Source organism: Brachyhypopomus gauderio, chromosome 18 (genome assembly GCF_052324685.1).
Source record: "Brachyhypopomus gauderio isolate BG-103 chromosome 18, BGAUD_0.2, whole genome shotgun sequence".
Lineage (NCBI taxonomy): Eukaryota > Metazoa > Chordata > Actinopteri > Gymnotiformes > Hypopomidae > Brachyhypopomus > Brachyhypopomus gauderio.
In genome coordinates, this window is record NC_135228.1 from 4,341,708 (window position 1) to 4,368,574 (window position 26,867).

General features: G+C 43.5%; 2 protein-coding genes across 2 annotated transcripts in view; both read right to left on the bottom strand.

Annotated features, from left to right (window-relative positions):
- LOC143482194 (NACHT, LRR and PYD domains-containing protein 12-like) overlaps positions 1–26,867 on the bottom strand; it is a 250,500-nt gene that overhangs the window by 31,273 nt on the left and 192,360 nt on the right. The gene's annotated exons all lie outside the window — the stretch shown is intronic.
- LOC143482209 (NLR family CARD domain-containing protein 3-like) overlaps positions 1–26,867 on the bottom strand; it is a 44,744-nt gene that overhangs the window by 6,944 nt on the left and 10,933 nt on the right. The window contains exons 2-4 of the mRNA XM_076980504.1: positions 18,326–18,480; positions 18,167–18,241; positions 4,357–6,133 (exon numbers count right to left, since the gene is read on the bottom strand). Of these exons, the coding sequence (XP_076836619.1) occupies positions 4,357–6,133; positions 18,167–18,241; positions 18,326–18,449 (1,976 nt within the window). The 5' untranslated portion in view covers positions 18,450–18,480. The remainder of the gene's footprint in view (positions 1–4,356; positions 6,134–18,166; positions 18,242–18,325; positions 18,481–26,867) is intronic.

Below are 26,867 nucleotides of genomic sequence, written 5' to 3' on the forward strand. Positions count from 1 at the left end.
GAAATTGTTCACAACATTGATGTTGGTAACCATGCTTCTGTGAAGCAACATGCGTATCGAGTAAGACCTGTGAAGCGCGCATGTATGCAAGCTGAAGTTAAGTATTTATTGGAGAATGGTTTTGCCATCCCAAGTACCAGTCTATGGAGTTCACCCTGTATCCTCTTCCTAAACCTGATGGTACATCTTGATTTTGCACCAATTATGGCAAGGTAAATGCTATTACTCGGTCAGATGCTTTTCCTTTGCCACAAGTGGACGACTGTGTAGGCTCAGCCACCTACTTGAGCAAACTAGACCTTTTAAAGGGGTACTGGCAGGTCCCGTTAACGGCCCATGCATCGGACATATCTGCCTTTGTTACACCTGGATAACTGTTTGCAGTAGCTATACGGTCATGGCTTTTGGCATGAAAAACGTGCCTGCAACCTTTCAGCAACTAATGAATCGCGTCTTGAGTGAGTTACCCAAGTGTGAAGCCTATCTTGACGATGCCATCGTGTATTCAAATACCTGGTCAGAACAGCTGGAGAGGCTGTGTTTAGATGCTTACAGGATGCTTCACTGACCATAAATTTGGCCAAATGAGAATTTGGAAAAGCAACGGTAGTCGATTAGGGCAAAGTGGTGGCGAGCATGACGTCTCTCTCCGTGCCTACGTGCACCTCTCTTGCCAGGGGGGAGGAGTCCCTCGCCAACTGACAGGCACGGTTCGACCAGGCTTCTTCCGCGAGGCCACGGTAGTAGCCTGCCAGTCCCTCCTCCTCAGCCTCGCGAGCAAGTCGCTGGAAGTAGGCGATCCTGCGCTCTTCCGCACTCTCTGAGGCTATTTCCAGTACGTCGCACTGCGCACCGGGTGAGGGCGTGCAATGGGACCTGGGAGAGGGAGCACGTTGGTGCTTTCCCTTCTTGGTCCCATGCCTGCTTGCCCTCTTTCCCGGTGGCCAGAATCCTGGCATCCTTACGGCTCGTCTTTCTGTGAAGGGTGCGAGGGAGTCGAGGATACGAAGACGAGGTGCGTTCACAGAAAGGCTACGTTTTATTTAAATGACACAGGACACGCTCACGGCGTGTCGAAACAGTTGAGATGGCTCAAACAGTAAACACTCACAGCGTGTTGAAACTACAGTCAGACACGCAACAGTTCTCACAATAAACAATAAACACAGATCACGTTAAAGACGAGCAACAAACACTACGAACACACACACTAAATACACGTAGCCTAACAAGCACCGCGTGAAACACATTAGTCTAACGAGACAAGTGAACACACACACACCCAGCCACACCCGCGGACGTACATATAAAGACAGGGACTACATTAACACACCCCCGAAGGGAGGGGTTCGGGGCTGTAGCGTAACAACTCCTAGCATTCCATAACTTATTTTTTGTGACGGGCAGGGGTGAGCAACTAAAAGGAAGCAATCACGCCAAGTCTCAGGGAAAAAGGATGGTTTAATAGAAAGTGTGCAAACCAAAACCCGTGCAAAAGATCCAAATTAAGGATATACAACAAACAAACAACCCTCAGGAGAGACGGATCACGGGCTCCGCCCACCTGAGGGACGCACATGACGTCACCAAAAAACAACAACAACAGCCACTGTGGACAGAGGCGACCGGTAGGGGGCCGCCTCACCGTGACAGACCCCCCACCAAGCCGCACTCCCCTCCACTGGGTGTGTGGCACACAGCGGCTGCACACAAAACACGAAGGGGCAGGAAGGCAGAGACAGGCAGGAACACACCTCCTGCAGTCCAGGAGCTGGAACATAAAACACAACATTAAACAGCTCACCTCCCTGGGCGGGACCCTGGACCGACCGGGCCGTTAACAACACAAAACCACACGCCCTAACCGGCGTTTAGCCAAAGAGCCTCACAAAAGTGTGCGTGCGTGCAGGCTACTTCCCTGGGGCACGGCCCTAACCACCTCCTGGACCTACCTCTCATCTCGGCGCACCTCGACCCTGGGCAACCCTAACCGGCCAGGGAGACCGCCCCTCACGGGGAAGTACATAGCAAGGTGGACTCCTCCACCCCACCGGAGGTTCCAGGGAGGAAACACTCCTTCGCTATGTGGGCCGGCTACACCCCAGGACCTCTTGGTCACACCGAGCATGAGGGGGGACCTCTGTCTTCAGCAGGAGCTCTTCAGACAGAAGAGCCCTCAGGTCCCCATACATCCGGGGAGCCCTCACCCTCCAGGGGGAACTCTTTAAGACCGGGCTCCCGTCACCCCATCACATAAGGGGGCTCCTGCCTACTTAGGAGATCCCACAAGGTCCAGGAGGGCCACTATTCACCGCCAGGAGCAACCTGCAACACATGACATACACACACGCACACATACACAAAACACTCACGCGCCCTACCCTGCTCAGGGCCTCCCTCGGGAGCGACGCCCTCCGTGCCACACCCCGTGGCACGGGACCACAGCCGGTCCCCCCCCCCCAAACACACATTTAAGGGGAGGAGCATGCGTGGAATTACATGAAACAAAACAAATCACGCAACACGCTAGGACAAAACAAACACGCAAAGACTAGACAAAACAAACGGTGCAAAACGGCAAACGGACAGGATCCACACATGCGCGCTCTACACAATGGTGATGCGCCGCTCGAGTTCGCAGACGTTCCCCACATAAAACACTAGACACACGGGGGAGCGAGGCGACCGTGACGAGCGGCGACCGCGTCACACATAAAACATTCAACGAGTAACAAACGAGCGACGCATACTGATCCATACGTCCGTTCACTCACACACACACCTACACACACGTGTGACCACACAACACAAAGAGCCCGACCGGGGTCAATTGCCCTGGTCACCGCCGTGCTGCACACACACACACACACACACACACACACACACACACACAACGTTTCAGCACGGCGGGGCTCTTCAACAACAAACAAAACACCACGTAGACAAACACTTACCACGAGACATGACCACGAACGAAGGAGAAAGTAACAGAGACTGGCGGCTTCCGAAGGGTGGCTGGTCATTCTGTGACGGGCGGTGTGAGCAACTGAAAAGGAAGCGATCACGCCAAGTCTCAGGGAAAAAGGATGGTTTAATAGAAAGTGTGCAAACCAAAACCCGTGCAAAAGATCCAAATTAAGGATATAATGACCAGCGGTCAACTGGTACAAAGACAAGACATATATAGGCAAACAAACGACCCTCAGGTGAGACGGATCACGGGCTCCGCCCACCTGAGGGACGCACATGACGTCACCAAAAAACAACAACAACAGCCGCTGTGGACAGAGGCGACCGGTAGGGGGCCGCCTCACCGTGACAAAATCCATGATAAACTCGGACCATATACATGGTCACCCAGTAGCTATACTGTGCCTGGTAAACATTAATGCAGCTATAACTGTTTTTTTTTCTCTTCTCTCAATTTCTGGGTGGATCAACTGCCCTTCCTATCCAGTCTGACACTGACTCAACCCTGGTGGATGGAGGTTCTGTTAATCTGACCATGGCTCAGTGTTTATTATTTATAGTTTTTACAGGCTTACATCACCATTTCATGAATTCATTAACCATTTATAAACAAGCACAACAATTAGGAGTTTTAAAGGGTCTCATCATAACTGTGTGGGCTTAGATTATTGTGATGTGTTTGTTGAAAGTAATAGTACAGTGATAATCAATGTATTTGAGTGTGTGTGTGTGTGTGTGTGTGTGTGTGTGTGTGTGTGTGAGAGAGAGAGAGAGAGAGAGAGAGGAGAGAGAGAGAGAGAGAGAGAGAGAGAAAACAGACAGACCCTAACACTAGATGTGTGATAAGTTTGCTGTGATGTGTTTGGTGTAGTCAAAGGAAAGGCACCTGTCATGCTACAGCCCCGGACCCCTCCCCTTGGGGCGTGTGTTCATGTTATCTACGTCTAGTTAGGTCCGTTTATGTAGTTCCGTAGGTGTGTGTGTTCATCGGTCTCACGTGTGGCTCGCCTTGTGATCACTCTGGGTTTATGTGGTTTGTCTATTTAATGTGTGTTCGCGCAGTGTCTTGTGCTTGTCTTTGTCAGAGTCACATTAGTGTGTTTTACTGTTTAATGTGCGCTGTCTGCGCAATATCACTTAAAATAAAAAGTAACGTCTGTGTTTGTGACAGACTTCGTGCCTTGTCCTTCGGCCCGCACCCATCATTACAGCAGCACAAACAAAGACACTTAAGAAGGATTTTCACTTTAAGATTAAGGGGTGGGTCAGTTGGTGCATTAAATAGTGAAACAGTCAATCCATAATGCATTAGTTACAATGGGGTTCAGGAGACAGATGGCAACACATGACCAGTGCTGTAATGTGTTTATGAATGAAAATACTCACTCAGCTTTTCTGGATTCCATGACCACTGGCAGCAGTCTCAGTAGACATTCCTCTGATCTTTTATATTTCCTCAGGACAAACTCTTCCAGATCGTCTTCTGAGTTCAGCAACACAAATACCAGAGCTGACCACTGAGTAGGAGAGAGTCTGGCTCTAATGAGACATGGGTAACTTCCACTGCTCAGGTATGTTTGGACTTCCTGCACTAGAGAATGATCATTCAGTTCATTCAGACAGTAGAACAGATTGATGGATTTCTCTGGAGAGGGATTCTCCCTGATTTTCTCCTTGATGTACTTGACTGTTTCCTCTTTGCTGTGAGAGCTGCTTCCTGTCTGTGTCAGTAGGCCTCGTAAGAGAGTCTGATTGGACTCCAGTGAGAGGCCCAGAAGGAATCGGAGGAAAAGGTCCAGGTGTCCATTCTCACTCTGTAAGGCCTTGTCCATTGTGTTCTTAAGGAAGTCAGACATTGTTGATCTTTTAAGGTCATGTAGGTCTGCAGTGGTTTGCTGTTCCAGCACATTTGTGTTGTTGGAGATGAAAGAGAGAAATACATATAAAGCAGCCAGAAATTCCTGAAGACTCAGATGCACAAAGCTGAACACCTTCCCCAGGTGCAGCACACACTCCACTCTGAAGATCTGGGTACACACTCCTGAGTATACTGTCACTTCTTTCACATCAATGCCACACTCTCTCAGGTCTTCCTCATAGAAGATCAGGTTGCCCTTTTCCAGCTCTTGGAAAGCCAGTTTTCCCAGTGCCAGAACACTCTTTCTAGTCTGGTCAAAATCAGTGTCAGTTTTGCCATGGTACTTTCTGTCCTTGTGTTTGATCTGAAAGATCATGAAGTGAATGAACATCTGAGTCAGAGTCTTGGGGATCTCTCCACTCTCTGCTTCTCCCAACATTGTCTCTAGAACAGTGGCTGCAATCCAACAGAAGACTGGAATGTGGCACATGATGTAGAGGCTTCTTGATGACTTCATATGTGAGATGATCCTATTGACCAGGATCTGATCACTGATTCTTTTTCTGAAGTACTCCTCTTTCTGAGGGCCACTAAACCCTTGTACCTCTGTTACCAGGTCAACACACTCAGGAGGGATCTGATTTGTTGCTGCTGGTCGAGATGTTATCCAGAGGAGAGCAGAGGGAAGCAGATCCCCCTTGATGAGGTTTGTCAGCAGCACATCCACTGAGGTTGACTCAGTTATGTCGGATAAGCTCTGGTTGTAGTGAAAATCTAGAGGAAGTCGATACTCATCCAGACCATCAAAGATGAAAATTACTTTGTAAGCATTACAGTCTATTAATTTTAAATGGTGTGTGTCTGGGAAAAAGTGATGAAGCAGATCCATCAGACTGAACTTTTTCACACTTATCAAATTCAGCTCCTTAAAAGGAAGTGGAAATATGAAGAGGACATCCTGATTGGCTCTTCCTTCAGCCCAGTCCAGAATAAACTTCTGCACAGAGACTGTTTTCCCAATTCCAGCAACTCCTTTAGTCAGCACTGTTCTGATGGTTTTGTCTTTAAAGAGGTCATTACATTTGATGGGTGTCTCCTGTGTTGCCGGTCTCCTGAATGCTGTCTCAATCTGTCTCACCTCATGTTCATTATTGACCTCTCCACTCCCTCCCTCTGTGATGTAGAGCTCTGTGTAGATCTCATTTAGAGGGGTTGAGTTTCCATGCTGTGAGATTCCTTCATTAATTTTATTGTATTTCTTCGTCAGTTTGCATTTGTGGAGTTTGGATTTTTCAATCAAAATTCCTGATAAGAAAATACAGAAACCAGCAAATTATAATTCCAGTAGTGATAGTTCATACGTTTTTAGTCAGAAAATGCCTAACACCTCATAATAAGATCTGGTAAAGAACGCAGTAGTGATAGTGATGTCTGGCTTCTAAACTATGAACTTTTATGTTCGTTATACATTAACTCAGCGTTTCTCAAAGTGCGGGGCATTGCAGGTGGGGCGCAAGCAATTGGAAGTAATGAACCTTTTTAAAGCCTGGTTTATACTTTCGCGAGTGACCGTAGCACGTCACTCCGCCCACCTCGCGCTACCCTGCGCGAATGGAGGAAGCGTTTTTACTTTCAGCGTGCAGTGTTCTCCGAAACGATATGTGGTAATATAAAGAAACACCCCTCAACAACAGAGGAATGAAGCTTTATGATGAATTTTAATGTTGCTTTGTGTTTCAGGTTTGAAAAGTACTTTAAAATGCTTGAAATTGTAACTACTTCGTTTCACAACAAATAGCTTTCTGACTGAACAGTTCTCTTGTATTACGTTAACAAATACGAGCCTCTTGTAATTCCAGGACGAAATATGAGAGAACGTCAAGACGTTAAGATTGGGCGTTTTGAAAATAAACAACCATTAAATGATGTGATTAAAAGCGAATTATTTCGAATCATTTTGAGTATATGTATACATATTTAACTTAATTAAGCGCTGGGAAATATTGAACTGGACCTTGAAAGTGACATACAAGTGCTTAAATTCCACCTTGTGTTCAAGGTGTATGAACCCTGCAAACATGACTTTGATCATTGCGCTGAGGCGCGGCGCGCAAAGTTACAAAATTCGAGAGGTGCAGGACCTCGCGAATCGACAGCGCGCGAGGCTCTCGCGCACGGGCGGAGCCACAGCGATTATGTCATTTTCGCCAGACCCTCGCGCCACCCGCGACGCGTCAGGTATAAACCTTTTTAATGCCTTTTCGTTTTGCATAAGCCCTGGATGTTTAAAATGTCTGCGGAACAGTGTTAACCAGGGCTAGATTCAGCGCCCTTTAATGAATTTGTACCCCCCCGTAATTTTTTCCACTTGCACACATGAATTTTGATATTTCATGAAGCAGTGGCGTGCACAGACATTTTGGGGGGCAAGTGCTCGGGGGGGGGGGGGGGGGGGGGTTGTTGAAGGGCACTTTTTAGCGCACGTGGTACACTTAATTATATAAACTAGGGAGTTTTTCCTTGCCACTGTCGCCTTTGGCTTGCTCACTGGGGGCTAGGACTTGGCACTTGTAAAGCTGCTTTGTGACAACAACTGTTGTAAAAAGCGCTATATAAATAAAATTTGATTGATTGATTGATTGATTGATTGATAAAAAATTACAAGCACATGTTGAATGAAATTTGACATTTTATTTGTAACATTCTCTAAATGTGAGTTTTCAATGGAGAAAAGTCACGCAGCCAACTGATAAAATTCATATCCAATATTAACTATATACAGTCATGTACTTCTGTTTACTCTCCACTGTCTGCAGGCCTTGTTGCAAATATTTTGCAATTATTAAATCAATATGGGCCTACAATTAAGACAGTAAAAAGACCAAAAAGTAGGAGAAGGAGTTATAGGCTACTGAGTGTTGTCATTACATGAATGCAGATGGGCATTTTTCACAGGTAATGGGGAACTTCCCGTTTCTTCTTTCACAAATGAATGTGTTAATTTATGTTGCCTAACAAAACAGAAAACGTTCAGCTTAACACATAGATTTGCAAACTCTACCTTATTTGTATGTGGTCGTCCTCACGTTATCTATCATTGATTTGGGCTTGAGCGACTAGTTTATCAGGTGACCAGTCAGCTAAAAATGCTGAGTAGTTTGGTGCTGTATGAGACATTTTACTGCACAACAAAATGATTTTACATTGGGCTTAGAGGGCAAACAGTACGATTTTACTTGATGTGTATGTGACCTGGCTGGTGGGGACGGGAGAAGAAGTCTATCTGTGAGCGTGTGTGCTGTGCTGAAGACGCTTCCTTCCACTTGCTGAACTGAACTGCTGCTGCAGCGCATCTGATGTTAAAGGAAGAGAGAGGTCGGGTGTGTGCGAGGTGGTGGCTCATTTCAGGGCATTGTTTTTAATCGCTCAGGTTTTCAAAAGATAATTTCAAACCGACCTCAGTAAAATGAAAACCGAAGTTTCAAAAGGGCACTTTCGTTGATAAAGGGCAGAGTTGGTGGTGCTAAATGTCTATGTGTGAACGCCACTGTCATGAAGCTTGATATGTAACTCAAATCAAATCAAATCAAAGTTTATTTGTATAGCGCTTTTCACAACACATGTTGTCACAAAGCGCTTTACAAGATTTAAAAGGTTAACAATACTATGGGTCCAGAACCCTAATGAGCAAGCCAAAGGCGACAGTGGAAAGGAAAAACTCCCTGTGATGGTGGGGAATAGGAAGAAACCTCGGGAGAACCAAGACTCAAAAGGGAACCCATCCTCCATTGGGTGGCCCGTTAACACACAAATTACACAAAATACAGACAAATACACAACTCACACACAAATCACACAAACAGACTAAGTAAAGGTAAAAATGAAAGTTCTGGGTTTTGATATTGTCACTATAAATGTCTGTTGATGAACGCCAGGCTTTCATTCCGTGTCGGAACAGTGATGCTGGTATTGTAGGCTCCGACTGCAATGTTACTCTCCAGGTGAACCTCGGAGAAAAGATACGAGATGTAGTAAATATGTAACAGATTAATCAACGGCCAAACTAAACAGATAAGTCTTTAATCGAGTTTTAAACATTGAGACTGTGTCTGAGTCCCGAATAGAGGCTGGAAGATTATTTCACAATTGTGGAGCTTTAAAAGAAAAGGCTCTTCCACCTGCTGTGATCTTTTTGATCCTAGGAACAGTTAATAACCCTGCGTCCTGCGAACGAAGTGAACGCGCTGCGTTATATTGTTCAATAAGTTCACTAAGATAGTCTGGAGCTAAGCCATGCAGCGTTTTATATGTTAATAAGAGTATTTTATAGTCAATACGGAATCTAATTGGCAGCCAGTGTAATGACGATAGTACGGGACTAATGTGATCAAACTTTTTAGTTTTTGGTAAAACTCGTGGTGCTGCGTTCTGAACCAGCTGGAGTTTGTTTATCGATTTACCAGAACATCCAGCTAGGAGACTGTTGCAATAATCTAAACGAGAGGATATGAATGCATGGATTAGTTTTTCCACATCACTAATATTTAATATGTTTCTAATTTTAGCAATGTTGCGCAAGTGAAAGAACGCTACCCTAGTTATATTATTAATATGTGTATCGAACGAGAGATCTGGGTCTATTGTGACGCCTAAGTTCTTTACCTCTGCGCTGGGGGTTATAGTAAAAGAATGTAGATTTAATGCTACATTATGTATCTTGTCTCTCGCAGACCCAACTATTATTAATTCTGTTTTATCGGGATTTAGTGCTAGAAAGTTACACGCCATCCAATGTTTTTTCTCTTCTACACATTTCTCAATTTTACTGTTTGCGCCTAAATCATCGGGTTTTGCCGATAAATATAGCTGAGTGTCGTCTGCATAGGAATGGAAACTGATGTCGTGCTTATGCATAATCTCGCCTAAGGGTAACATGTACAGTGTGAATAGAAGTGGTCCTAGGAATGTCCCTTGTGGGACACCATATTTAACCTGCACAGATTTAGAGGTTTTATTATTAACACATACACATTGGAAGCGGTCAGTCAAATATGATCTAAACCAGGAGAGTGCGACTTTAATACCTACCATGCTTTCTAGTCTATCCAGCAAAATGTTGTGGTCTACAGTATCAAAAGCTGCACTAAGATCTAACAGTATAAGGAACGAGACGAGCCCATTATTGGCCGATATTAGTAAATCATTCACTACCCTGAATAAAGCTGTTTCAGTGCTGTGGTTTGGTCTAAATCCTGATTGGAACTTTTCATGGATACTATTTGATTGGAGATAGTGGTTTAACTGATTGGAAACTGCTTTTTCTAGAATTTTAGAGATAAATGGGAGATTAGAAATGGGTCTATAGTTGGCTAGAATCTGCAGATCGAGATTCTGTTTTTTAATCAAGGGTCTAATTACGGCGCATTTTAATTGTTTGGGCATGTAACCTAGGTTAAGGGAGGAGTTAATCATATTAAGTAAGGGCCCTGCAATGGCTGGGAGTAGGTCTTTAAATAGACGGGTTGGAATTGGGTCAAATATATATGATGTAGGCTTAGACGAATTAATCAGTGTTGTGAGCTCTTTTTGCGATATAGGATCGAAGCCATTTAGCTCAGTAATATTTTTGGATACTGGGGTTGGATTGGAGGTTAGGCTGTGATGTATTATGACTCTGTAGTCGGATATTATCTATTTTATTATTTAAAAAGTTTAAAAATTCATCGCTAGTGTGTGTAAGTGCTGTATTAGAACTAGTGTCGTTGATATTTCTTGTTAGTTTAGATACCGTCGCGAAGAGAAATCTAGGGTTATTTTTGTTGTTTTCTATTAGTGTCGAATAGTATGCGGCTCTAGCTTTTATTAGGGCATGTTTATATTTGACTATGGCATCTTTCCATGTGATTCTAAACACTTCTAGTGAGGTGGATTTCCATTTTCGCTCTGCTGCTCGAGCTGCCTGTTTTAGAAGACGAGTGTGTTCGTCATACCATGGTGCAAGCTTTTTCTCCCTAATTAATTTTGTTTTAATTGGAGCTACACTGTCTAAGCTATTGGTGAGTGTGGAATAAAACTGTTGTGTTGCCTGTTCTAATACATTGGGCTGCAGTGGCATAGTGTTCGGTAGCTGTGGCAGTACGTTTATAAATGTTGCTGCAGTGTCGGATGTGATAGTGCGCGTGGTTTTTGTATTGCGCATCTGATGTACATCGTATAAAGCCATTTCATATATTAGTAGGGAATGATCTGAAATGGCGTCATTTTGGGGGATGACTGCCAAACGTTCTATGTTTAATCCGTAAGTAAGTATTAAGTCTAAGGTGTGTTTACAGCGGTGGGTAGGTGTAACGTTTGTGACGGGCAGGCATGACGCAGATGCAGAATTTAAAGGGGTTTTAATGGAGAGAGTAAAAACACAGAAAACAGAGGGAGCTAAGCTGAACGATAGGGAGAGGACACCAACTACACGGGTAAGCTAAACTACAGGAAAAATGTAAACGTAAAAACCACAATGGACCGAGAACTATGAAACATACGTAAGTGGAGGTATACAACGAGGGGAGCAATGATGCTGGGATAACAATAGCGTAGACTATAACCTAAACAGACAGAGAAATAAAACTACAAGAGATACTTAAGACGAGGAACATGCACGAAGTATACACAAGCACGGAACACAGGGGGGAAACCAAATCAACATTCGAAGACTAGTAACGAAACAGAGAGGGTACAAGGGCAAAGGCATGAACCGATCACAAGGCACAATCAAGGAACAATGAAGAACTTACGTACAGGGAATGACCGACAACGGAGAACAACACTAGGGGGTTTTTATACACAGAGACAAGATGGTGAAACAAGACTCAGGTGTGCAAGACTAACGACGAGGGCGTGACAGACAGACGGAGGGACGAATGGGAGCGGGAGCTAGGCGGGACCAGGAAGGAGGGAGGGGCTGGACGTGACAGTAGGCCTTATCACATTTTGGGCTATACCTACTGAATCTAGTATGGAGTCGAAGGCGATTTTCAGTGGGTCTGATTGATTTTCATAATGAATGTTGAAATCACCCACAATTACAAATCTCTCGACTGACCAATCTCTCGACTGACCTATTATTTTTTTATTACATTTTATTTATTTCTATAAGACCATAAGACCACACACACACACACACACACACACACGAGCCTGTCTCTTGTTATTTTTGTTCTGTGCTCTTCGTGAGCTTTTGCATTGTTGCTTTTTGTGTTTAGCTTTTCTTCTTAAGTGAGCATGGATAATAAAGATCATGGTCTTCTTCCGGCTTTCAAGAGAAGCGGTCGCACTTTATCTCTGCTCCTGCACTCCCTCCCTTCTGCCCTGCTCAGCTTAGATTCTCTGTCTTGTCTTAGTAACCTGGCGTTGCTCTTCGAATTTTTCAAAGAAAATGGATTTGATCAGGTGGTCTCAATTGCAATGATAGTTAATGAGTTGCAGTTTTGCCCTCTTGCCACCAGATGGCATCAGATATGTTGTACTTACCCGGATGTGTGCTGGGAGTAGAAAAAGAGCAGGAAAACGAATGCTGAACATGTCACGGTGTACTGACATGCATATGACTCGTTTTGTTAATAAATAAGTTGTTTGACGAACCCAAGTTTCTTCAATAATATAAGAACATTACATGGTACCAGGAGTGGTCCAACAGAAGTCATGGAAAGTGTGAAACCGCCCGAACCTCTGAATTGGACTGGAAATGTGGACTGTGAATGGCGCGCGTTCAAACAACGATTCAACTTGTATCTGCAAGCACTGGGCCTGGACACAAAGCCAGACGCGCGGAAAATAGCACTGCTTCTCACCGTCGCGGGACCTCAGGCTGTGGAGGTATTTAATACGTTTGTGTTTGCTGAAAGGGACCACCAGGAACAGTACGACAAGGTTGTGGAAAAGTTTGATGAGCACTGTTCGCCGAAGAGGAACGAGACCCTCGAACGGTATGTGTTTCGATCCCGCATGCAATTGCAAACGGAAAGTTTCGATGCTTTTGTGACAGACCTGAAATTGAAAGTACGAACTTGTAACTTTGGGGAACTGAAAGACTCAATGATTCGTGACCAAATTGTGATCGGAGTGCACGACAAAAAATTGAGAGAAAGGTTACTGAGGGAGCCAGAATTAAAGTTGGACGAGGCTATTAAAATTGGCAATGCGAGCGAACTGGCTAAGCTACATGCAAAAACATTCAGTGGGCAGAAGGATCAGGAGAGTGCAACGGTGCCCGTAGCTGCAGTGAATAAGCAAATGCAGAAACCAAGTAAAAAACAACAAAAAAACACGGAGACGTTTTCATGCAAAAGATGTGGCAATCAGCATGTACCAAGACAATGCCCAGCATTTGGTAAAACATGTAGCAAATGTAAAGGGAAGAATCACTTTGCTAAGCAATGTTTTTCCAGAGGGAAACAGGGTGGCGGAGAGCGAGTCCACACAGTGGAGGAAACGGAGCTTGCTGATTCGTTCTTTGTCGGCATGGTAGAGCAGGCTGAAAATAACATGGCAGCACTGCCAAAGGACATTGAACAGTGCACAAATGGAACCTGTGTTAGGAAGGACAAGTGGATTGTGCCACTAGAAATAAAAGGTGCAGTCATTCCCCTGAAACTAGACACAGGGGCAAAGGCCAATTTAATCAGTGAATGTGATATTAGAGCAATGAAGGTGAAACCACGCATCCATCCCAGCACAGTGAAGCTCAAAGCCTACAATGGACACAACATTGATACGAAAGGCGTATGCAAACTAAAAGTGCGAATTAAAGGAAGAGAGCATGACCTTATGTTTGTAGTTGTTCCAAATGGACATGACTCATTAGTAGGTGACACTGCATGTGAAAAACTAGGCTTAGTGAAGAGGGTTTACTGCATTAACAATGTTAATAGCCAGACCAGTGTTGAGTCAATAGTGGACCAGTACCCAGACATCTTCAAGGGGTTTGGAGTCTTGCCATTCACCTATAAGATACAACTGAAGGATAATGCACAGCCAGTTGTCCATGCTCCCAGGCGCGTTCCAGCACCCCTACGAGAAAAGCTGAAGCAAGAATTGGATAGAATGATGTCACTGGGTGTGATAAAGAAAGTGGAAGAGCCCACAGAATGGGTGAATTCAATGGTGAGTGTCAGAAAATCGAACGGAGAATTACGTGTCTGCATGGATCCAAAAGATCTGAATAACAACATAAAAAGAGAACACTACCAAATACCTACCAGAGATGAGATAACAAGCGAGATGGCCGGTGCCAAATACTTCAGTAAATTGGACGCCTCTCAAGGCTTCTGGCAGATAAAACTGCATGAGGACAGTACAAAGTATTGCACTTTCAACACACCGTATGGGCGCTACTGCTTCCAGAGAATGCCTTTTGGCATAAGTTCCGCTCCAGAGGTATTCCACAGAACGATGGAGCACATCATAGAGGGCATTGAAGGCGTACGAGTGTATGTCGATGACCTAATTTTATGGGGATCTACTCTCGAGCAACACAATGAAAGGCTTACTAAAGTGCTTCAGAGAGTCCAGAAGTACCAGCTGAAGCTGAACAGATCCAAGTGTCAGTTCGGAGAGAAGGAAATCACCTTTCTGGGTGATAAGTTGTCAGCAGCTGGTGTTGAGCCAGAGGAAACCAAGATCAAGGCAATACTGGAAATGCCAAGACCTGAAGACAAAAAAGGTGTGCTGCGTGCATTAGGTATGATTAATTTCGTGGGAAAGTTCATACCAAATTTATCCTCCAAGACTGTGCACTTGAGAGAGCTACTGCGTGACAGGTGTGAGTTCAAGTGGACATCTGAACATGAGGCAGAATGGTCCCGTTTAAAAACAACTCTCACAACAGAACCAGTGTTGACGTTTTTCGATCCGTCAAAAACAATAAAGATATCAACCGACTCATCAAAGGATGGCATTGGAGCTGTCCTACTACAGGCATGTGGAAAAGACTGGAAGCCCGTCGCCTATGCATCGAGAACGATGACAAGTGCTGAGTGCCGCTACGCCCAAATCGAAAAAGAGTGCTTGGGTCTGGTGTACGGTTTCCAGAAGTTCCATGGCTATGTGTATGGCCTACCAAAGTTTGTAGCAGAGACAGACCACAAACCGCTAATATCCATCATCAAAAAGAACCTCAGTGAAATGTCACCACGCATTCAAAGGCTCATGATGAAGCTACAACGCTATGATTTCGACCTAATTTACACACCTGGAAAACACATAGTGGTAGCTGATGCTCTGTCGAGGGCAACCACACAGAGCGAGGAGAAGGCTGAGGGTTCCACTGAAAACGAAGTGAATCTTCATGTGGACCTGATCACTGAGACACTGCCCATGTCCGACATGAAATCCAGGCTGATCGCTGATGAAACAAAGAAGGATGTCATTTTACAGAGAGTCATCCAGCTGATAAAAGAAGATTGGCCAAGGGGTGAGTGTCAACAATATTACAATATTAGAGGAGAGCTGAGCTTTGTTAATGGACTGCTGTTGCGAAACAACAGAGTAGTCATTCCTCAGTCTCTGAGACCAGAAATGCTTAAGAGATTACATGAAGGACATCTAGGCATAGAAAAGTGCAAAAGACGGGCTAGGACCTCGATCTATTGGCCAAGCATAAATGCTGATATAGACAGAATGGTGTCAAGATGTGCCACATGTCTAAAACATCAGGCAAAGCAGCCGAAAGAGCCCATGGTAATCACAGAAATACCTGACGAGACCTGGAAAAAAGTGGGGACTGATTTGTTTTCCTTGGATGGTAAGAATTACCTGCTTGTGATCGACTACCTATCCAACTACCCAGAGATTGCACTGCTCTCCAACATGTCAGCGGCCTGTGTGATTAAGCACATGAAATCAATCTTTGCCAGGCACGGGATTCCTCAAGTTGTGTACAGTGACAACGGTCCATCCTATAGCTGCAAAGAGTTTCAGGATTTTGCACTAAAATATGACTTTCGTCATGTAACTTCTAGCCCCCTGTACGCTCAATCAAACGGGAAGGCTGAGAAAGGTGTGCACATAGTAAAACAGCTGCTTAAGAAAGCACAAGAAAGTCAGTCTGATCCATACTTGGCTTTGCTGAGTTATCGGGCTTCGCCTCTTGAGCATGGCCTGTCCCCTGCAGAAATTCTTATGGGACGCAGACTACGCACCACACTTCCATACACTTCTGAGCAGAAACAAAAGGAAGTGAAACAGAAACAAAAACATCTTCAAAAGAGACAAAAAGCAAATTATGACAAGTCATCAAGGAGCTTGGTACCACTGGCTAGGCATGACACTGTAAGACTACATGATTCCAACACCTGGAGCAAGAAAGCAACAGTTCTTGAGGAAGTGAGTCCAAGATCCTACAATATCAAAACAGAAGATGGTCAAGTCCTCAGGAGAAATAGACGGAGTCTATTGAAAACACAAGACACCTGTCAAGAGCAGACTGATGAAGATCCGCAGGGAGATCCAATCTCCACCACATCAGATGATCCACCGCAGGATGATCACCAGAGAGCTGTGGAGACTGACTTACCAGTGTTGAGAAAATCATCACGCACTGTCAAAGCACCTGATAGACTGAATCTATAAGCACTATGAACTGTCTCTTCTTCATTGGGATTTGCGTTCATGAGTATGTTGTTTATTGAGTAATGTTAAGTTAATAGTCAAATATGAGTGTTATACAAAAAAAATAAAATAAAAATAGTAATTTACAGATACAAACTGCTAATAAGAAATATAACGATTGTTAGATAAAAGGGTTTGTGTGTAATGGTTCATCTGTAGAAAAAAAGGGGAATGCAATGATAGTTAATGAGTTGCAGTTTTGCCCTCTTGCCACCAGATGGCATCAGATATGTTGTACTTACCCGGATGTGTGCTGGGAGTAGAAAAAGAGCAGGAAAACGAATGCTGAACATGTCACGGTGTACTGACATGCATATGACTCGTTTTGTTAATAAATAAGTTGTTTGACGAACCCAAGTTTCTTCAATAATATAAGAACATTACATCAATGAAATTGGCTTTTTTTTCCACGTGGAGTCATGGTTTGGGAGAACCCACATGTCTGGACGGACCATCCTCATCTGGATATGTGTTTGGCTCAGGGGGGACGTGGCGTAGTTTGTGTCTTGCGCCTCTCTCCCTGGAAGATGTTGAGGATATTATTTGGAACTTTGATCACTGGGGTTCTGCCGATTGGATTAGGTGTAACTGGTGTATAGGGAAATTAAAAGAGTGGGGTCTGAACGCCCACGAAAATTGCCTAACTTGATTGACGCGGTGGGTAGAGCTGTTGGAACTGTTGGAACACAGACTGACTTTTAAAAAGCTGGATTTGATCATGGATGGAATCAATGCCCTACGCGTGAAGTTGGATCAGTTGGGAGACCGCTGACTTAAGGGGAGTTTGTGTGCTCAAACACTCAAGGACGAGCTCCTTGCTAAATTCTTCATTCATGATTATCTGCATTGGCGCCCGAACAAATCTCTCCCAGAAGGTCGTTGTCTTGGTTGCCTGCTCCTACCCCCACACAGAGACTGTCAGAGATGGCTCTCGCCTTCCACCGCGAACTTTGACACAAAAACTCTGTGCCAGGCCTCTGCCCCCCCCCCCCCCCCCCTCTGAATGGACCACGCCTCTCACTGCTTACTGTCTGTGTTATCAATGCTGTATGTGCTATGGGGATTTTTTGCATGCACACAGACTGTTGTCCTGTTTGTGAGAATAATCTGTGGTCATATTTTTTTGTCTCCTCCTGATGTTTATCTCTCTATGTTTCTCCTGTAATCTGTACGGCAGCGCTCTCTTGATGTGTGGCCACTCTAGGTTCTCGGTGTTTTACACTGGGTCCTGGGGAAACTGGATTTCCCCTCGGGGATCAATAAAGTTTATGTTATGTTATGCCACACAGCCATTACCTCCGGCCGCCTCTATACCTCTGTCACATTTATGCAGTACTCTAGGGCAAATGTAACTTCATTGGGATGAGGGCTGAGATTGTTGTGAACATTCTGATGTGAAATATATGGATAAAATGCTAGAAGTACTGTATATGTTTAGAGACAAAAGTTTAGAGACAATGTCATGAAAAAAAAGAGGTCCGTAGACCTCAGAGGTCTGCTGGAGTACCTTAGGGGTCACTGCCTTGTGCATATAATCAGAGATGTGAAGATTCAGATGTGATCTTCAGTATATAATCAGTGATGTGAATATACATATATGACCTTCAGTAAATAATCAGTGATGTGAAGATTCAGATATGACCTTCTGCAGATAATCAGAGATGTGTAAAACCAGACCTTCACTAACAGCAGGAATCTCTGAAGATATTCCAGTCTGAACTGGGCTGGTGTTGGACGTAGACTTTTCCTGAACTGGAAGAGAGAACAGTGGAAAAGTTCAATTTTTGGAAAAGTTTAATACTCATTTGGACATCCATCTCTAGTAATATATCTTACCATATGTAACATTCATTGTCACGTTACAGTTTTCATGAAAGTGACTCCCATGGATCTGAGGAGCACAGACGTTCCCTCCAGTCTGAGCTGTGATGTTGGTCTGGACTGGAGTAGAAGCTTCCATCTTCTAATCAGATGTTACTTCACCAACAACACTAAACATGAACGTATGAGTTTGGCATTATAAAAAGTCAATGTTTCATGTGTGTAATAGCACCACCCAGAGTATGACACAGGTAAGTGTTTCACATTCTGTTTGATATTTGCAGTCAATATTGTTTTACTATTTAATAATTGTTTATTAAAGTTTTTACTTATCTAAATAATACCTGATCTGATCTATTTGATTAAATACAGCAGAAGTTAATGTGAAGTGTAGAACCTATAATTGCTGCATTTATGTCAGTCAGTGAATTTGTTACAATACAGTACAAGTTTGTAGATGGTCGAATATAAGCAGGTCATTAGTGCATAGATTGTTTCATTCTGTTCCGTTTTATCCAACTATACAGAATGGACGGTTAAAGCAGTATTATTGCTTACTATCAACTTTATTAAACCTTAATGCATAGCAGCCTCACTAGTACATAACCTCTCAGCTCGCGATGTGTGTCACACTGAAATCCGTCCCTCTAGGAACATAACATGTAACTAACAATTCCAATTGTTACATCCTTTCTCTTTTTTTTCATTAGCTTCATTAGCTATAGATTTCTTTATAACAAAATAAAACATTGTTTTCCACAGTCAGATATAATCATATAAACAAGTTATCTTACCTAAACTCAAAGAGCAAATTTACACCACATCCTTTAAGAACATTAATGTAACGTTTCACAACTAGGAGATGGATGCAGATGCGAGATATAACTCAATTTATTGAGAGACACACTCTGAGCCTCTTGGTACCGACTCATACCACACGGGAGCGGCGAGATATGTTCAACACGAGACAACACTGACTTAGCGTGGAACATACAGTAAGACTCGTATAGGCCAACAGTGCCGATCCAGTGACACTACACAGAACACAACCAATAAACAAAACACAAACACTAACCAGGGGGGATTCCAGAAAGCGGGTTTAACAAACTCTAAACTTAACCCTGAACTCTGAGTTGTCTTACCCCGATCTGACATACTCAGAGTTTTCGGTTCCAAAACGGCTGATCGGAGTTAAAGTAATCAGGGTCACACAACTTTGAGTAGGTTGACCCAGACAGAAGCACTTTCACGCGTAACTATAAAAGGCATTCTTAATGGAACACAAATAAAAAAGATTTATCATGGACTTAAATGCGAAAATCAGCCGAGCATCGTATTTCACACCACTGTAGCTTGAAGTATTAATGACTGCGTATGCAGAATATTTAGATATGTAAATGTAAATGTAATACTGCGGTAGCTACTAGAGAAAGGCAGTCAGCATGTCAAAAAATTGCCAACAGAGTTAATGCGTGAGTGAAAATTATATTTTTATATTTAGCACAAGGGTGCAATTATATTATTATATTCTCCACATTTATAATACTGTATTGAGTGTTATTACTGTACTGTATTTTTAAATATTTTTCAAATTGAACACTTACTAATTCCAGGTCTAATCTGAGTGGTGTGAAACACACATGGCATCAGATAAAAATGAGGTATAAGAATTAAGTACAAAGTGGTCTGACTGTACATAACTATATCTTATTCTTAAAATATATTACTAAATATATTTATTTACCCACAATGTGACAGAAATTATTGATTAGATCATGTTTAGTTGTTATAAGAGATCATTATGAACTTTATGATTTAGGACATTTCCATTCTAAGCAGAAGGACTACAATAATGAAGTAGTGTGTTTCAGTGTAATCATGCACTTATGTTTAGTTCATATTATGCATGTGTGCTATACTGTTACCCAGGTCAGGGAGAGTGCTGAGGGTAAGAGCACTCTGTTAACTGGTAGTCACTAGGCTACTATACTTGGGTCATTCAGCTTTCTCTGCGTTCAACTGATACATCAGTTGCTTCCGCTAACTCTAGGGAAGTCCATATTAGGAGATACACACGTGAGAAATTAGCCTGCTGAGTACATGTTTTGGAACATGCTGTGCTAAAGATAACCTGCTTGTTAGAACTGCTGAATTGTGTTTAAGATTGTATATAAGCAGGGGGACTGCCCCCTTGCTATCAGAGTTGTCATGCTTGACTCTCATGTCTTTGTCCTATTTATATATATATTAATATTTTTGTAATAAATTAATCATTTAACCACGTTTGAGTCCTCATCCATTTCCAGAAAAATTCCACGACACAGGAAAAATGAAATAATGAAACATAACATATATATTAAAAGGTTACATGGGGGGGGGGTGCATGATTTAATGTGGAAAGCAGTGATTGCAGATCACAGATCTGACAACTCTACCATCTCTGTTGTCACCCACATGCATGTGGGTTCCTCGTCTGTGGGCATGTCAGAGACGGTAGGTTGTCGCTCTTCCTGGATGGTTGCAATGTTGTATAATACCACATATGCCATTATTATGTGGCACGCCCGCTCAGGGGTAACTCTGAGCCCCTTCAGGCACTGGAACCACTGGAAGGATTCCTATAGGGTCATTTAAATTCTTGCCCTGGTTTTGCTGTAGGCCTGATTGTAGTGGGACTGTGGTCCAGGTGCAGGATCTGAATAGGGAGTCATGAGGTAGGGCAGGCAGAGATACCCTCTGTCTCCATGAAGGAGGCCATCATGGGGATCAAGGTAGAAGCGTTCACGTCGCGATCCCTGTCAAGTGATATTATCTATGTTACTTGCAAATTCTACCAAACACTTTGAAGCTGAGTCAAAGACAAATGATGTCCAGAAGCCCAATAAATGGTTGCAGCTCACCAGCCTGGAATAGGAAGAGAAGCAAATGCCCACCTTTAAGGCCAGCTCTGACCATCATATCTCTGAACGTTGAAGGACTGTCTGCAAATAAAGAAGAACTTCTTGTCAAACTCTGCAGAGATCATCAGTGTGATATTCTCTGCCTTCAAGAAACACACCGGGGACCCAAACACCCCCGCCCCCAAGTGGAAGGCATGACTCTCCTTCTAGAAAGACCACACGAGAAATATGGAAGCGTCATGCTAGCAAAAAATGTGACAACCATCGAATCAACATCAAAAAATGATGAAAACAACATTGAGGTCCTAACAGTTGAGCTCAGAGGAATCACCATCACCTCCGTCTACAAACCACCTCCTATACCTTTCCTAATGCCAGGAATACCAACACCTGGGAAACCAAGAAGAGTGATTGGAGACTTCAATAGCCACAGCTCACAATGGGGATATGCCGGTAACAATGCAGATGGAGATGCAGTGGAAGCATGGGCCGAAACCAACCAGCTCAATCTGATCCACGATGCCAAGCAACCAAAGTCCTTCAACAGTGGGCGATAGAAAGCAGGCTACAACCCTGATATCGTGTTTGTTAGCCATAGCATCTCTGGACTGAGCAGGAAGCTAGTACTGGAGCCACTGCCAAAGACCCAACACCGCCCCATTGGCCTCACAGTCAATGCTGCAGTTATCCCAGCCACAGTTCCTTTCCGGAGAAGATTCAACTTTGGGAAAGCAAACTGGTTTGGCTTCCAAGAAGAACTCAAACAGAAGATCGCCCACCTTCCAGCAGACCCCAAAAATTACAAAATCTTCACCAAGCTAGTGCAACAAGCAGCCCGAAAGAACATCCCAAGAGGCTGTCGTACTCAATACATCCCCGGTCTCGATGTCTTAAGCAGCGAACTATATGAGCAATACCAACAGCTCTATGAATCTGACCCTTTTGATGAAAACACAATCAAAGTTGGTGAGAGACTCATAACCTCATTATCGGAAAGCCGCCAGCATAAATGGCAAACTGCTGGAAAAAACTGACATGGTAAAAAACAGCAAAAAGGCATGGACCCTCATCTGGAAAATCAACAATGATCCATCAATTCCAACACAATTACAGTATACCATCACGGCCAACCAAGTTGCGCACCAGCTGCTGCTCAATGGGAAATCCACCACCAAACAGCCAAGGCCAAAAGAAGACCGACTACAGTATTCCCAAACCACCGGACTAACCGAGCCATTCTCCCCTGAAGAGCTAAATATTAGTATCAAACCCCTTTAGATTGGCAAAGCCATTGGCCTGGATAATATTTTCACTGAGGTGATCAAGCATTTTGGACCTCTGATGCGGAAGTGGATCCTTGAGCTGATGAACAATTGCATGCAGACAAGAGTTTTGGAGGAAAACCAGGATCATTGCTCTCCTAAAACCAGGTAAAGATCCAGCACACAGAAAGAGTTTCCATCCAATCTCCCTGCTATGCCACCTATACAAGCTGTTTGAGCGCTTGATCCTCAACAGGCTTGCCCCAGCTGTTGAACCAGCCATCATCCCTCAACAAGCTGGATTCTGACCTGGAAAATCCACTACAAGCCAACTTCTGAATCTCACAGAGCACATTGAAGACTGGTTCCAGAAAGGGCTGGTGACAGGAGCTGTTTTTGTTGACCTGTCTGCTGCGTATGACACTGTGAACCACCGCCTCCTCCTGAAAAAGATCTTGGAGATGACAAAAGACCTGGCACTCACAGACCTTATCGGAGCCCTCCTCAAAGATAGATGTTTCTATGTTACTCTTAACAACAAGCAAAGCCGATGGCGACGACAGCGGAATGGCTTGCCTCAAGGAAGCGTGCTGGCTCCACTATTATATAACATATATACCAATGACCAGCCAAAGGACCAGAACACTGAGCGGTTCATCTATGCTGCCGACCTCTGTGTAACAACCCAGGAGAGTACGTTTGAAGCTGTGGAATCGAATCTCACCTCAGCCCTGGATGAGTTACACCTCTACTATGAGCGCAACCACCTACACGAAAACCATGCGAAGACCCAAATCTGCTCATTCCATCTCAAGAACCGGGAAGCAAATCAACCTCTTAACATCTCATGGTCTGAAACATTGCACTAACCCTATCTACCTGGGCATAACATTGGATCATACCCTTTCCTATAAGGAACATGTCAAAACCACCAAACTGAAAGTAAACTCCCAAAACAACATTCTTCGGAAGCTGACCAACTCCAAATGGGGAGCTACAGCACACACGTTAAGATCCACTGCTTTGGCTCTGTGCTACTCCTCTGCGGAGTATGCATGTCCTGTTTGGGAAAGATCATCCCATGCCAAGAAATTGGACTCAGCATTGAATGACACCTGCCGCTTAATCACCGGTTGCTTGAAACCTACAAACGTAAAAAACTTGCACCTCCTCGCTGGCATTGCCCCTGCTGATGTAAGACGGGAAGTCACCAGCCAAGTAGAGATGACCAAGTCCACCAGTGATGCACGCCACCCCCTTTATGGTCGCGTACCCCCGGCCCAACGGCTGAAGTCCAGGAGAAGCTTTCTCAGCCATGTCCAGCCCCTATCAACATCACAGGTAGAAACTAGACTCCAACTATGGACAAAAAGGCTTGAGGATGACCCACCTCCTACTGACATGGGTATTCCTCCTTCTGAAGCCCTCCCCCCAGGCTCAGAGGCACCATGGGTCCAGTGGAAAATGCTCAATCGCTTGAGAACAAGAACAGGGCGATCAAAAGCTGCCATGGCCAGATGGGGATATGGAACTGGCCAGACCACCTGTGAATGTGGAGAAGAGGATCATACAATGCAACATTGCCTTGTTTGCCCCCTACTACCAAATCATTGCAGCTCAAAGGATCTTGCAGTGTTCAATAAAAATGCAAAGGATTGTGTAGAGCACATATGTCAAAGTCAAGGAATTGATTATCTATGGTCCCCTGAATGATATTTAATTACTATTAGAACCGGCCAGCAGGCCACAGCCGCCCGATGGTGTTTTGCACGCACAAAAACTACATTCCCCACAATGCAACTGTAGCCTGCGAAGTCATTGCAGCGCACACAAGCGGCGAGGGTCTGCGCGGCGAAAATGACGTAATCGCAGTGGTTCCGCCCGTGCGCAAACACCTCGCACGCTGTCGATTCGCAAGGTCGTGCACCTCTCGAATTTTGTAACTGCACGCACCAGTTAAACTTAATTAAGTTAAATATTTATACATATAGTCGAAATGATTCGAAATAATTCGCTTTTTTATTCACATTATTTAATGGTTGTTTATTTTCAAAATGCCCAATCTTGACATCTTCACGTTCTCTCATGTTTCGTCCTGGAATTACAAGAGGCTCGTATTTGTTAACGTAATACAAGAGAACTGATCAGTCAGACAGCTATTTGTTGTGAAACGAAGTCGTTACAATTTCAAGCATTTTCATGTACTTTAGCCTAAATTCCAGCACTTTTCAAACCGTTATTACTTTATTCATTTAATGTACAGGACATGTTTTCTTTGAAGGAAGTTTGTTTTTATCTGTTTGCTTGTTGAAAAATGTTTTCACTTGAAATTACTGACAGATCCATAAGAAAATATTGCTTTATTCATTTAAGCATTAAATAATATACACTGTGTTAGGTCTTGGTTCAATAGGCTATGTGCAATCATTTCAATGTTTTAATAAACATTGAACCAGTCCGGCCCTCGGCTTGTAGCAAATTTGGTTTTTTGGCCCTCGGTGTATTTGACTTTGACATCCCTACACTGTAGGGAAATGGGAAACTAATATAAACTGTAAGTTTCAAAGACACGAAAAGAAGAAGAAGAAGTGTCCTATAATCACACTACGGTTTTGCAATGATTTAACTATTACACAAGTAGCAAAACTACCACAGGCCTACCCTGTTCAAATTTGTTGTACAGTGTGGAATCATTGATGGATCCTGGCCATCTGGCTTCAACATTTGTGAGGAGGTGAGAAGAATCATATGATCTTCATAGGGAGGAAAACAGTCAGTTCCAACAGCTACGTTATTTTTGTTACCATTAAAGATAAGTACATTATTAATTAAGGGTTATAAAGGTTAATACCTGTAAATTAATGCTATGGATGGATTTTCTGTTTATGTAATCGCATTCATGTTCTAATGGTGCTGTAATAGGTAGCACATGTGGGTTCCATCAATGCAGCCAATCCCTCTAGTAAATCTTTAAAATGTAAATGGAATGAAGTTCGTAAAATATTGCTTCTCCTTTGCTTAATTTCTCTATTGTCTGTGTGAATTAAAGACAAACCAACGATGCTGTGGCATTACTCTTTGATGTCCATAACTGGCTTATGCCCAGGAAACGCCACAAAACTGGGCACTAGTCGTTTTAATGCCAGACATACTTTTCGGACAGACCGACATACAGTAGCTTTGCTGACAGATCCCGCATCTCCTACACTATAAAAAAAACTTCCACTAGCAAAAAAAACGAAGAGCGATGTATAAAAATCTGGAGAAAATTTAGGGCTGATCCGCGATGTGTAATATTTGAAATGTGACGCTTAATAATATTATTCATGTAAGTAATAGATTGTGCTGAAAAACTATAACGTTCATTAAAAACTAATCCGAAAATGATAGTAGGCCTATGTCTATTCGGGGTTTTATAAGGCGTTCCCGACGAAGAGCTCGGCGAATACTAATATATGAAATGGCTTTATACAATGTACATCCGATGCGCCATACAAAAACCACGTGCACTATTACATCCGACACTGCAGCAACCAGAGCCGGCCCTGACCAATGTGGTGCCCCCTGCATCATCAATCATTGGGTTGATTGTGTCACTATAAAAGAAACAAATAAAAAGCAAATGACTTAAATATTACCATATAACAAGCAATAAATATAAAAGTGTTGCACAAAAAATATTTTAAAACTATTTTACATAACGTAGTGCAGAGAACAACTTTTAAATATTAATAATAAATAAAAAATAAATAAAAAACAACAACTACCACCAGTGCAAATCAGGGCAATTTGCCTACTGCAACATTATTATTTCAAAAGTGCATCTGCAATGAACAGAGGAACATATGTATACATATACTTAAACACAGGATAAGATGGTGAATATTCCCATACCACTGCCACTCCCATACCCCTCACAAGGCCCTACCGCCCATCTTCTCTCCAACAACCATATCAGTGCATGTTATTAACCAACCAACCATTATTAGAACACTGCAACATCTACGAACTGATACTGGCTTGGCAAGGATCCAGAAGCACAGCGTACTATGTTCATGGTCCATTGCTTCAACTGCCAAGTACTCAGATCACCACATCAATCTGGACTGACCTTCAAACAAAGCAACAACGACATCCTAAACACACACCAGTTGCTTGAGCAGAACACAACAACAGCTACAATCTGATACTGGCTCGGCAAGGATCCAGAACCACAGCGTACTATGTTCATGGTCCGTTGCCTCAACTGCCAAGTACTGCCAAGACCACAACACAGCCCTGGACAGACCTTCAAGCAAAGTAACCATGACGCCCACAACCACTTGCAAACTCTTCACTGGGGTCATCAGGTGGGCACCTCCCTTTGTTGGTGTTTCATTGATTTGAGCCCACAAC